Genomic DNA, 14760 nt, shown 5'->3' on the forward strand with positions numbered 1-14760 from the left:
CCCAAGTTGAGTGGAAGGCATTGATGGTGGAGCCTCAAGTGGAGTGGAAGGCAGTGATGGTGGCGCTTCCTGTTGAGTGGAAGCCAGTTGATAGTGGCGCCTCCAGTAGAGTGGAATGCAGTGATGGTGGCTCCACAATTGGAGTGGTAGGCATTGATGGTGGCGCCTCCAGTGGAGAGGTTGGCAGTGATGGTGGCGCTTCCTGTATATCGGAAGCCAGTTGATGGTGAAACCTCCAGTGGAGTAAAAGGCAGTGTCAATGGCACCTCCAGTGGAGTGGCAGGCAGTGATAGTGGCGCCTCCAGTGGAGTGTTGGCAGTGATGGTGGAGCCTCCAGTGGAGTGGAAGGCAGTGATGTTTGTGCCTCCAGTGGAGTGGAAGGCGGTGATGGTGGCGCCTCAAGTGGAGTGGAAGGCAGTGATGGTGGCGCTTTTTGTTGAGTGAAAGCCAGTTGATGGTGGCACCTCCAGTAGGGTGGAATGCAGTGATGGTGGCGCCACCAGTTGAGTGGAAGGCATTGATGGCGGCGCCTCCTGTGGAGTGGTAGGCATTGATGGTGGCGCTTCTTGTGGAGTGGAAGCCAGTTGATGGTGGCAAATCCAGTGGAGTGGAAGGCAGCGTCGGTGGCGCCTCCAGTGGAGTGGAAGGCAGTGATGGTGGCGCCTCCAGTGGAGTGGTAGGCAGTAATGGTGGCGCTTCCTGTGAAGTGGAAACCTGGTGATGGTGGCATTTCCAGAGGTGTGAAAGGCAGTGTCGGTGGCGCCTTCAGTGAAGTCGAAGGCAGTGATTGAGGCGCTTCCAGTGGAGCGGTAGGCAATGAAGGTGGCGCTTCCAGTGGAGTGGAAGGATTTGATGGTGGCGCCTCCAGTGGAGTTGAAAGCAGTGATGGTGGCACCTCCAGTGGAGTGGAAGGCAGTGATGGTAAGTCTATCGATGGTATCGGTGCAGTGCATCCGTCGCAAACAAATTATATCTAATTCGCTTCTACAGGCATATACATAGCAGGGGCGGCTCCAGAAATAGTCGTTAGAGAGGGTGTAACTTAAGGACGTAACTTTTTGACAATGTTTCAGTAAAAAAGCGACCACAGGTCCCTTATCCATGAAAAGGGGTGCAACAAAGAGCGTAAAAAGCGACTGAAGTAGCCTTTTAAACACAATGACAAGCATGTGCAGAACCCAGATTTCAGCGGTTGTGGCATTCTTTTAAGGCAGTGAAGTGGGTACACATATAATCCTCAAAACTAGTCAGACGTGTTTGCATATTGGTACTGAAGCTTGTGATTATTTTATTATGATATTTCTTTTAAACCATTTACATTCATTTACTTCGTAATAAAACTGGTATGAAGAGCAATGAATAATGGGTCATTGAGTGAGTGGGTCATTAAGTGAGTGAGTCATTGAGTGAGTGAGTCATTGAGTGAGTGAGTGAGTGAGTCATTGAGTGAGTTAGTGAGTCATTTTGTGAGTGAGTTAGTGTGTATCTTGTCCAAAAACGTACACTAAATAAAACATCAGTCTTCATCATATAGGAACACTATGGATCGCCATAAATGGATATAGTATCAAATGTGAGCCGTAAACTCTGCCATTTTATCAGGAAGGGTTAGAGTAAAAGGAAACACGTTAAGGTTATTCATATTATACTTTTTTCTAACTAAAGTACACGTAACATATAACATGAAAGTCCTATTGTTGATTGTCAGTGGTGCATCATTGATAGATTGAAGTTAAGACACTTTTCAAATCGAAAGTCAAAATATCATGCCAACTTATATTCAAATATTTTTTTTTATTTCTTTCTGATTTGTTTGTTAAGGCTTTGTTTTGTTTTTTATCTCGCAACGTATTTTAAATTATGTTTTACATATTAATAGAAATATACCCGTTCTTGCCATTGTAGTATTACCTAAGGACCACGATGTGGAACACTATTTGGAACACTTTTGGAACACGATTAAAACATTATTTGAAAATGTGTTCGTTTTACTCTCATATACAGGGCATATTTATAATGAAAAAACCTGTTTTTAATCCTGTAGTTTTTTTTAGTTCATTTAGTTTTATGGAACACTTTTAATGCTATAAAGTGGGAATATTTCTTTCTACAAATTTTGTCGTTTTTAATCATGTCTAATGGTTCAGGGAATAATTTTTATTGTGGTTTATATATGTGATAAGAATACGCTATTAAAACTGCGTTTAAGTCGGTTGCGTGTTTTTATTTTGTGTGATTTGATACATGTTCCATCTTGACATTTACTCTGATTGCTTTTAATATTTGCTGTTTTAATCGGTTTATTGAAACAACGAGTTCTTTAAGCACCAACTTGAGCAATTGATTCAGTTAAATATACCTGTTAAAACATATCACTGAATATGCCGAAATGCACTTAGTCGAAGAAATAGTTACGTAAACAAAGGTGTTATACTTAAATCATCTATAATTATCTTTATTATTCACCACCGATTCGTCCTTCCATCCGTCATTTCTTTCTGTCTGGAACCATATACGGATTAGTCAGATGGTGTTCAAACTTGGTCAGAATGTCCCCCTTAATAAAATCTCGACCGCTTGTAAATGTGGGTCACATTGGTCAAACACTTGGTCACAAAGTCAACTCTTTGAATCTTCTTTGGAAAACACTAGAAATATTATATTTGGTTCAATTTTTCTATGAATCTTTATCAGAAGATTTTCTTTCCTGAACGACTTATTTGAAACGAGAGCATGTGAGGTCAAGTCAATATGTCAAATATTAGATTTCCATTTGGTCTAGGTAGGGATTGGTTAGATAATATTAAAACTTTAAAGGATTGTTCCTCTTAATAGGGTTCCAACCACATGTGAAATATGGTCATATGGAGTCCAAAAGGCCATAAGGTCATAAGGCAAATCTTTGAAACACGCTAGAGGCAATAGATTTGGTCCAAGAACTCCGCGTCCATTTCAGAAATGAATCATTTTTATTCTTATGTTTATTGTAAGTCGCACAAAGTTCTAAGCAGCGGTTTATTTGTGTATGTGAGTTTAGACGCCAAATAAATATTTTAATTGTTACACTTTTAATACAAACATTGAATCATTGATATGTTACATCTGTTTGTATTTAATCGTAAAACAGTTGGCATTTTAACACGATTGATTTACATGATTGAAAACCATGACCATGTATGGTATGCGTTTGGTCAATACAAATTAGCGTTTAATTGTATTTATTATTAGTGGTTCTAAATAGCTTGTGACGTTTTGGGGAATTTTCCACAGAAAATAAGACCAGAAGGCATTCAACCAAGCTCTGTGAACTTTGAATGCATGTTTTACCACAGTCAATTTCAATTGAGATCTTTATGAACTCTTTAAATAGTATGAAAGCCTGTTTCGAGTGTACTGTTTTTATAATGATTATACTTAATCAAAATGAAATACTAAAATTCAGTCATGAAGATAGTTTTTAAAGATGAATACCTGAAACAAAATATCTTTAAAACCGTTTTTGGCGACACGTTTTTGGCTGACTCGGAGTGTTTTGGCATGTGACTTCATTTTCTTCAAATATTTTGCATTTTCTAATCATTTGGAAGGAAAGATTAGCGAATACATGTCGCTTTTATTTTTATTAATGTTTTCCTTATTTGTTCCCAGTTTTAGTACAATGATGCTTTTTATTATGAAATTCTATGATCACACAGTTTAAAACTTTTTATTTTATAAGGCAGACTGTGTGGGTTATTTATAGTTTCTAACAATGACTGCATCGTATCTTTGAAACGTTTTTGCATTAGGTGCTCTGAATTGTTTCCCTCCGTCTGCAGATAGAGTTGGGATCTCTAATCATATAAGTACTTGGGGTTTACCTATACGTTTATTATTATTTATTTTGTTTTATTCAAGTTTCCTCAAGTTAATGCATACTTTGATAAGATTTACGTTTTGCGTTTTATCTTTATTAAGGATTGTTGGGATAAGAGTGAGGTTTGTGCACATAAACTGGTTTAAACCCCCAGTAAATTTACATTTTACTGACCGTTCCAATGCGGTACATGACAATTCTTGATAAAATACCTTGTTTAATATAGTATTAATGCACTGTGTTGTTTATGAAGCTTTGTGCTGTCGTTCCATGTTTCTTGTTTGTGATTTTTCGTTTTTGTGTTCTATGTCTTTGACGTTAACCCTGTGCCATAAAACAGGGTTTATGTTTACACTTTTGGCTACTGAGCTTGTTTTTGTAGTTTTTCCCATAAATACGTTCATGTTAATGGACAAAATCACAAAACAACATTCCACAATTGTACTTAATAGGCTCTTACTGTACATCATTGATTGGACAAAAAACTGCCACAAAATAGTACTTGTTGAAATTTTGTGTGAATCATCTAGAATTCAATTAATCAACTGTTCAGAACATTATTTCGGAATACAGTGACAGGTTCGTGGGACTAGGTAAATTTAAAGAGCTCAAGGTAAAGACCCGTAGAAACAATGATGTCGCACCTGTCGCACAGCCAAAAAGAAGTATACCATTCAAAATGTGACAGCAAATTGATACAAAAATACAGGAACTCATCGAAAAGGATGTAATTGAAAAAAATGGAAGGCCCAACGCTTTGGATTTCACCCTCTGTGGTAGTCAAAAGCAAACAATGATGTAAGAATTGGCGTCGATATGCACCAAGCGAACACAGTCATTAAACGGGAAAGGTTTCTAATTCCATCAATGAACATCGATAAAACATTAGAAGAATTGAGTGATGCGCGCCATCTTTTCAAAACTTGACCTTAAAATGAGATTTCACCAAATTGAGCTAGATCGTTGTCACGGGAAATAACCACAAATGTCACAAATGACGCATTATAAAGAAAAAAAAGTCTCGGGAATACAAGTGCACCACAAACGTACAAAAATGTATTTAACATACAATACAAGAATTGAAGGATGAAGAATGTCTCCGATGATTTCATAGTGTACGGAAAGGTGCAGACAGAACATCACCACACTGCACTACTGGAAAATCAACTACTCTTCAAAAGAACCGTTAAAACAAGCTCCCTCACTTCAAACAAAAACCACAAAGATTATTCAAGGCTACGCAAACAGGGGGGAAAGGTTCTTATTCTAAAACGCGACTGATGAAAGTTAAGCAGCACATGGATTCCAGACACCGTTGTTTCTCAGAAGGGATACCAGGTCAAACTGCAGTCAAGGGACAATTGCGTATTTTATCGGCACGTTTCACACACCAGACCCGCCTGAGTGTTATTTTTTGTTATCTTAATTGATTGAATGTTTAAAAAAGTTGTATCTGATGCTTTTTGACATTTGACATATTTAACTTGACATGTTTAAATGATTGTAAAATTGAATGAATGACGTTTAATGTGCCACAGAATGAAGTTAAATATTTACCACATGTGTTGAAGAAACTTATGAACTATAAACTATAAACAAATGAAGGGATGCAATGTATCTTTTAACTGGCCCATCCCCTTTTGGGTGGAGCTATTTGATTTTCTGGACACTTGCCATTGTAAATAAAGTTAGTTAATACGGGTATAGAGACCAAGACGGTGTTGCTTCTCTCTCTCTTAGTAGAAAAAAATACAATACGTTACCAACGTTACAGTAATGCAGAGCAATAAAATTAAGTTTCCTGTCATATCAGTATTATTTTTAACGCATAAAATAATCAAGATGGAAAGTGCCGATCTGAATTGTTCATGAACCTCAGGTGTTTCCGTATTGATTTCGATTGGTTGCCGGTCTGCGCGCGTTTTATTTGAGCAAATAACGCCGGCAAAGAACAGAAGTATTCCCTTGTACACATAACCATAGGAGGAATTGTTAAGTCGAACTTCAATTCCGTACTTAAGGTTGCAACTGTGTGTTTGCTTGTTACTGCCAGTTGTCATTTATGACTTTGTTCCCATGCCCATACACTGTGCATTTAAGAGTTTTCATATTCACGATTGGCTATGTTGTATCTTTATATTGAATCAAACATTTAGATCCAAAAAGACAAAGCGTGATTAATATTTTGAGTTCTTTATTTTCAGTTGTCTCCAGTATGTTTATTTTATAATACGTTTCCAAATAATGGAATGAGCTATTTCTAAAAAGCCCTGAAACAAACATAGGACATAACTATAATTAAATTGTGAATAAAACAATGTACACAAATACAAGCAATAGAACACAAGACAAAATACACAAATACAGCGAGTTCCATTAATTCATGTAGGTTATTAAAACCGTTAATATAATTAACTATATGGAACACAATACAAAGAAATTTACAATTCTTGATATACATAAAACACACACACCTAGAGTATAATCTCTAGTAGACTATAATCATATATACTTCAGTTATTGATATAGAAGTAGACAGGAGTCACGCTCATCCTCTTACATATTTTATGGTAAAGCTGAAACATGCATGTTAATAAATATTAAGTTATTTGTTAAAACACCATGTTAAATTCCAGCAATAATAAATCTCAAATAACAACTATTTGAATCTCAATTGCAATACGAGTAGAATAAAAACATAAAAGAAGCAAATACCTTTAATTTGATGTTTTCCCGTCCAATGAAATTTTATTAAATTAAGTAGAACTTTCACGCCAGAAACCAAAATCAGAAATGTTCCTGAGAAACGTTAAATGGCCGAGGCTCACCAAAAGCTTGAAACAAGACATTCATTGGTTAAAAACTCAGGAATGCATATACTCATTGGTTGCTAAAAATGGAATGAATATAAATGAGAAAAACATAAAAACCAGTTTGGGAACCAACAATTCTATCTTAATCACATGACTGGTCAGGTGACCGACATCATGAAATAACAGTTAACAGTAAACAATTATCAATGACCACATAAATACCGTAAATTCCCTAATGATAACACATGCAGAATTATTCATCAAGTCATGAAATATCATAATTCCTCTAAAAGCAACCCTTACTTAATAATACTGAAGATTAATAAAAAACAATCACATATTATACTATATTACAGCTATGTAAGGGTCTGTTGTACTGTATTTAGCCTTTTGGAGTAGTGTTTGACCTGTCTTTACCATGCTAACCAATAACTTTACAATAAGCACACTGACCCTCCATTTTTGAAGTGGAACTGCGTGTGTACGTTTGTTTGTTTTTGAAATGTATTAAGTGAAATCATTCAGTTAAATTCAGAATTATTCTAAAATCTTTTACTTTTGAACCAGACATTTTGAATTGGACGAGCTTTTTACCAGTGACGTTCAAAGTTTGATTATTAATGATAATATAATTTTTTACAATCTTTTTTACTTGGTCTGCAACAGTGTTCATTATTTGTTTTCAACCTATTCCTAACTATATTGCAAACATTCCTCAAATTGAAGGAATTAAAATTAATGATGAAGCTGTACAACAAACCCTTTTTGCAGACGACTCAACTTCCTTTAATTATGATAATCGACAATCATTTGAAACTTCTATAAAGACACTAGAAATGTTCTCTGGTTGATCAGGTATAAACCACAACAGCAATAAATCCATAGAACTTAGAGTCGGATCATAGCAAAATGCAAATACAAACTTATAAAACACTAACAAATTTATATGGCTTCCTGAAAGCGCAAATACATCAGGCATGTCTTTTACAAATAACAAATAATTGAATATACAAAGGAACATTGAAACAAAATAAAAGTATTCAGAATCAGCTTAAAATGGTAGCTGCACAGAAATCCCACACTCATGCGAAAAGCTACGGTTAGAACCCTTGCACTTCCGAAACTAATATACCCATTTGCAGTACTGCCAATCTAAGTAAACAAACTATTGACGACATTTAAAACCATTGTGGGGGGTTTTATGTGACAATTAACCTAATAAGATTAAAAGAAAAGATAGTATGTCAAAACTATGAATACGTAGGTCTTCAATAAACATTCCATAGGCTCACCGAAACCTCTATGGATAAAACAATATCAAGACCCATATACTAATGAGGATTGGAAAATGTCCATGCACGAAAAAATATCTTTTAAAAAAATATCGAAACGATCTTATTTTTGAATCCATTCTAGACCAACATGATTTTTCCATGCACGAAAAAATATCTTTAAAAACAATATCGAAACGATCTTATTTTTAAATCCATTCTAGACCAACATGATTTTAAACAAATTTCTCCAGAATTATTTTTTTAACGACGTATTGATGTCATGGAAAATTATTAGAAATAATCAGGATGAAAATAATAATCTTACTATTTGCAAAATGATGATATGGAATAACAAATTACTTCAATAAAATGGTATTTGTAAGGTATCAGGTTATTTGTACACATTTACGACTAAAGAACCAATACCTGCTACAATTTTAATGAACTTAAATTTCTTTATAACTTCAATGAAAAAGATTTTCTAAAATATCTAACACTTGTTAATTCTATACCAGCATCATTAAAAACATAACTGATGTCGGAAACGATTAACCGAACACCACTAGATAAATTAACTAAAATCAAAACAGACAAATAAATTCCTTTTATTCATTACATCAATGATTTATATTAAAATCGCCACCAGAAAGTAAATGGCGACATTTATTTCCAAGTATAAATAAGGACAAAAATGGAAGTCAATTTACAGGCAAACATATATCACTACAATAGACACGTCTCTTCGCAGTTTTCAGTATTATACCGACAAATACATATCTGTTTAAATGTAAGATAAAAACAACACATTTATGTCTCTTCTGCACCATAGACACATAAACAATAGAGCACGTACAACACGTACCTTCGAAATTCATTAGGGGAAAAACCTTGAGAGATTGGAAGAATGTGTACGTGTAAGTGGATGCGTGTGCGTGTGCGTGCATGCGTGTGGAGGGATGGGTGGGAGATAGTTGCAGGTGTGCATAAGATATAAATAAAATAAAATAAATTTTTAATATGTCATATCTGCCTAATGTAAGTGTATTTACTTGTACTCTGTGTAAAAAATGAGTCAGAAGAAATGATGCATGTCCTTCATATTTGGATAAGGCTCTGTGAACATACTGCTTTAGCCTTGTTCCTGCTTACAGCAGCTCATGTTCACAACAAACACATTTGATGTTCATTGCACATTGTTCTATAGCTTCTCAGTTAACACATATATTAGGGATACAAACGAATATTCGAATATTTGATCGAACGTTTGGTATTAGAATGTCAAAATTGCTGTTCGAATATTCGAATGTTTTTGTTGTTGAATAAATAGAGTAATAAATATTTTGCCTTCAACTCTGTGGTTGTGTAAACAATTTGTTTGTCTTGTTTTTACAACGATTGGTCCGTAATGCAAGTGGTTTGAATGCGATAACACTACACTAAACACGCGTCATATGTCATTTAGGGACGAATCGTCAGTTGCTATAAAAGTCCCCGTAATTTTACCATAACTGGCTATCAGACAAGTGACATAAAAAAATCAATTGTTTTCGGGAAATTCCATGTGTTGTCATGGGTACAAACGAAGCAGTGCAAAATTGCTAAAATCACTAAAATATTTAGCTTCGTATATTCTAATTTCCAAAATAAAGTCTAATTAAATAACTAAGTTGTTACATTACCTCCCTTTGAATTAAAAATTATAACACTTGAACAGTCAAACAAACACTTTCGAGATTGTGTTGAGGAAAATGTGATGAAAATTTGATTTTCATGAAATAAATAGTATAAAAAAGATTTTGGAGGAATTATAAAACAGTTGGTGGGTTTCAAACTTGTGGCGGTTTTGGGATGATAAACACACAAAAAGTGAAATATCCGTTTATTTCTAGAATATATACACATAAAGCAATTATTGTTATAGCAAAAATAATTTTTTTGCATCGTATACATCCTAAATAATGTTAAGTGGGTGGCTTTTTACAAGAAAAGTATCTGAACAAAACTTTCTGTATTTCACTATGTGTTTCTAAACAGGAGAATAATAACGATGGTTCAGAGGTGAATGGCGCCAACTTCCAATTTCAACATTTTGAGAAAAACGAAAAACAAAACAGAAAAAATGAAATCACATTTTTCCTGAAAGAAATATGTTCTCATTTTGACTATTTAAACTATGATGACCATTCATGTACATGTTGTAAACGTTTGAAGTTAAAATATGCTACACAAACAACATTAGTGCACTTTTAAAAGATACAAAAGTTATAAATGTGAATGGGTTGAAGGTGCTATATGTATTCCGCACTGCTTGATATGATTGTTGCAAGAATTAAAGGTGCCAATTGCAGAAACACCTTTTGCCGAAGTTATAATTCTTCACATTTGAGAATTGTTATAAGTAAAGGGTGCCAAATGCAGTTTGACCCTTTTTACGCTATGAAGTTAAAGTAATTATTTACTTTTTATTTTAAGTAATTGTTAAGTACATGTCAACTCTTTAAATACGATTTCAAACACAAAAATGTTTTGGTCGCTTTATTTGGATAGTATGTAAGACAACTAAGAAATGGGCTTATTTTACTGATGTATTTTAATTTGTCTTTCTTATTGCCCAACTTTACATTGTACACAAATGTATATAGTTAATTGTATTATGTTAATGAAGAGTATTATGATCAATTGTAGCACCCTCACTCCAATTCCTTTTTTGTTAATACACTATGCCGTCCAATTGTATATTTATGAAGTCAAAACAACCACGTCTGGTGATACAGGTTTTATTGTAAGCAATTATTTATTTCTGACTGCCAATTCATTTGTTCTATTAAACGAGAGCAAAGCTGACTTTCAGAGCTTTACCTGTCAGTCTGCCTTAACTCGGTCCGTTGACCTGAAGATATAAACCCAATTACATTTTCTTAGATTTTAACTACTTTGCAGAAAATAAACCTCACTCCTAACCAGAAACAGACTCAGACTCTGACTCTAAACTATCTATCTTATCAAGCTCCGGAAAAGTGTTGTATACTTGCCAATTTACCCCAATTGCAGGTGACTATTCAGAACTGTTTCTTATTACCCCTTTATAATTGAACGATGATGCATTTAACCTCAAGTGACAATAATAAAAGTATTTTAATGGCTATCGCCACGAAAAGGAGCTTGTCAATCAATAGTTTCAGTGACATAACATTTTACTAGACCAAACCCCTTTAATAAGATTTTAATAAACAAGGTAATAAGACTATTTTTTGGACACTACTTAAATAAGCCATTAGCGGTTGACCTAGGGTTTAAATCGATTGATCTTCGATGGTACCAAGTAAGATATGAGTTTAGCATAAGGCAGGCCCTTTGATAGTTTTATTTAAGTTGTATGGCCTTTGTTAGCATATGCTAAAGCGATTGACGTTCCGTCTATTCTCAGAATATCTAATCGACACCTGCCGGTAACGGTTATGAAGCTCCGATGAAAATAAACGTTATGGCATTTTGACCACTTAGTAGCTAAAGATGCTGAAAAGCAATGATTGAAAGTAGGCTTCAACTCCTTTCGATGTTTTCCCTGAAACTAGAAGCGACAACAAGTCAGCCTTCTCGGCAGAAAGGATCAGTAACTCTGCTCAATATGCCTGTCAGAGTCAAACCATTCTTATGTTGTGTAGGTTCTACTCCTTTTTGAAACCACTTGTATTTATTTCACATTTTTACTCAATGTTATAAAATATACTTTGGGAAAATTCTTTGCATATTTGTATCCATTTTGTTAAAAGTTAACATTATCCCCATTCACATAACTTCTTCATTGCATGTAAGTTATGATTCTGTTGACAGCTGGTTTTCGACGCAATCGTTTACGTCTAGACTATTATAAGCGGCATCTTTATGGGAATTACGTTTAAATGAAAACTGTCTATTTGTCGCGTTGATTGTGATCTCGTTCTCTTGCAACTGTTTTCAGACTGTTGTCATAATCATGGTCAAGATGACTTTTAATGATGTATGAATAAAGCCTATTGGTAAAACGTTCCAATTGAAGATAACACCTTTTTCCGGAGCAAACAATTAAGATGTTTTTGAATTGAAGCTGCCTTTGTTACCTTGTTACCTTTTACCTGAACAATTTTTCTCTCAAAGACGTTGGTCCAAAACAATTATTTCAATTATTCCCATATAAGAAATTTTATCACATATAAAGCGTGACTTGTATAATTAAAAAAACACACAAAAATGTCATATTTGACCAAAATTGAAGTTGTTTTTTATCTGTAAACTCTCGCTTATGAATTGATTACATGTCATAATTTTGTATCAGTTGCTTGGTGTTTTTTGAGATACTGACAGGCATTTCAATAAGAGAAGATTTTTTTGGATGTTACATGCTTATCTCCCTTGATATAGCGCAAGTCGCATATGGTATAATCTTACAAACATCAGTTATTTACACCTTTATGTAAGTCTTCAACAAATGTTTTGTGTTCAAGTTGTGGTCTTATCATGGTTGATAGATTTGAAAGCTCAAAGTATAAATGTAGGTCTGATAATGATCGAAAAATATTAAATCTACGTAAAAGGATGTGAAATGAAGGTCCTCAGATTGATAGCTATAAACGCTACTTACATACGTATAGCGCCGACTTCAGAACAACCACTCTCACTCACACTCAATGAGTTAATCCTCTGTAATAACATAACGGCTCAGATATTTTCGAGTGAAAGGTATATCCGTATTCACAGGTGTGAGTGAGACTCAAGTGTTTTACGTGATTGGAAAATTTGTGAGTGCTCGACTAGGCTACTTGAACGGCTCTCGAGAATTGGTTGTGAATACGAATTGAATGAGTGTGAGTGATACATGTACATGACAAGTAAAACAGATGGAATATATGAGATATTTGGAAGTTTGTATTGTTTACAACGATGAGCAAATACAGAGTATACAGTTATCTTATACTAATTGCATAATTAAACGTAGGCTATATGAAAAACAATCCATCACTTATCAATATTGCCGTTTACCTTAAATTATTTTTAAACACAATTGAATTCGTTTCCTATTGGATTTGCATTGCTTGTGACGTGATTTTGGGAAAAGATTAACTGTTGAGATATTGTAGTAACATGTAAATAAAATTTTAACCCCCTATTAAATCACCTACAAAACTGTTTCGTATGCTTAAAACATGTTTATCAATCATCTGCACTATACAAAACTTTTTTTACTTTTATTTAAGTCATATGTAAGTTTGGGTTGTATGTATTTGTGCTTTATTGTATTTAATTATCTTGCTATTTTAGCAACAATAACCTCAGAAAACGTGAAACAAAGGTAACGCATAAGTAACTTACATTTAGGCTCAAATTTATTATAAAAATAGTTTCATCATAAACTTTTAATTAAAAAGGCGCCCAGTTCAAAATGGTAAAGTGAGACTGTTAACAAGCTTGCAAGATTTCTAAAATAACCTAACGTTAGTAAGAAGTAATACACACGTTAACTTTCAGTACAACATATGCAAAAATAATGGGTAAAATGGGTTAAATACAGTTACTTTAAGCTCTTCCGACAAAAACTGATTTAGATGTATTTCAGTTTCAAGAAACATATCCAGACTGAGAGTAACATGGTATCTAGCCTGAAAATAGTCGATTAATTCTAATTTAAGGAATACAAATAAAGTCATTCAACATGTACACTGTTAACGCATGTATAAGGTCAATAGCAACGGAACCATAGGATATTTTATGAATAGTTGTATGAAGTCGTAGTTTAAAAAAATCATTTTTTAATAATTTAAAAAAAAAAATGAAAAACACAATAAGCATTGACTTAATTTCAATTGTCAATAAATTTCCTTTAAGCTTTCAGATTCCATTCTCATCAACTTCAATTTCAAGGGAAACTTGTTTATTTTGTCCTCATCTATTTCTCCTCGTCTCTGTCAGGTAGGGGTTCGGCCTTTTTTGTCAGATCCACATCTGCGTAATCTGTCATATCGTCAATCCCATGGATCACAAGACGCTTTTGACCCTTAGGTGGGTTGGCAAACACCAAATCAGCATAAATCAGGCCATCAGCATTCTTTTTTCTCTGAAAAGATAATATTTTCAACGATTTGAAATGTTATTTTTGCTACGCCAAGGTATTGCATGAAGTAAAAAACACCAAATATATTTATATAAGGTTCAATTAATTACCTTCCCCTTGACAGTCATGCATTACTACGATGGTAATATACCTAGTAATTGATACTAATCAAAACATTACATTTATTGGTAAACGTAATAATTTTGATTGTTGTTACTAGTGGGTATTGATTTGGACTCATTTGCAGTTTGAAGACTGTGTCATAAAACTGTAAAGGGATGGTTTGCAGTAGCAACGTTCAGCATGAAAATATAAACTGGGTTCAGAATTCCTTTGTTGAATTAAAGGAAAAAATACGATTTTGAAACAAACATAAAAATAATATTAAAGACACATTTTTAAAATAAAATCATCAAATTCGTACTCGGTCTCTTAAGTTTTTATAGCATATCGTTATCCTACCGAAATTCATAATTATTGCGGATTTTGTAAACATTTATACAAACCCTGTTCTTAAGGTAATGTGGTACGTAAATATTGCTGGTAAATTTCCTTGTTGTAAAGGTTCCGCTTAGTTATACTTCTATTAACCCAGTTAATTTTAAAAAGGTATGTTTTAAACATTATTGTTTGAAATAACACTATAAAGTTGATAGGTTAGTTCAGTTTGTTCGAGTACAACCTCAGGTTTGCTATATAAACACGTTTTATTCTAATAAGCATGATAGA

General features: G+C 34.0%; 1 protein-coding gene across 1 annotated transcript in view; it reads right to left on the reverse strand.

The window, feature by feature from the left end:
- Positions 1 to 12378: 12378 nt before the first annotated feature.
- The window catches only part of LOC128236223 (hemicentin-1-like), a 43438-nt gene continuing 41056 nt past the window's right edge, over positions 12379 to 14760 (reverse strand). The window contains exon 17 of the mRNA XM_052951103.1: positions 12379 to 14034. Within this exon, the coding sequence (XP_052807063.1) occupies positions 13867 to 14034 (168 nt within the window). The 3' untranslated portion in view covers positions 12379 to 13866. The remainder of the gene's footprint in view (positions 14035 to 14760) is intronic.

Source organism: Mya arenaria, chromosome 5 (genome assembly GCF_026914265.1).
Source record: "Mya arenaria isolate MELC-2E11 chromosome 5, ASM2691426v1".
NCBI lineage: Eukaryota > Metazoa > Mollusca > Bivalvia > Myida > Myidae > Mya > Mya arenaria.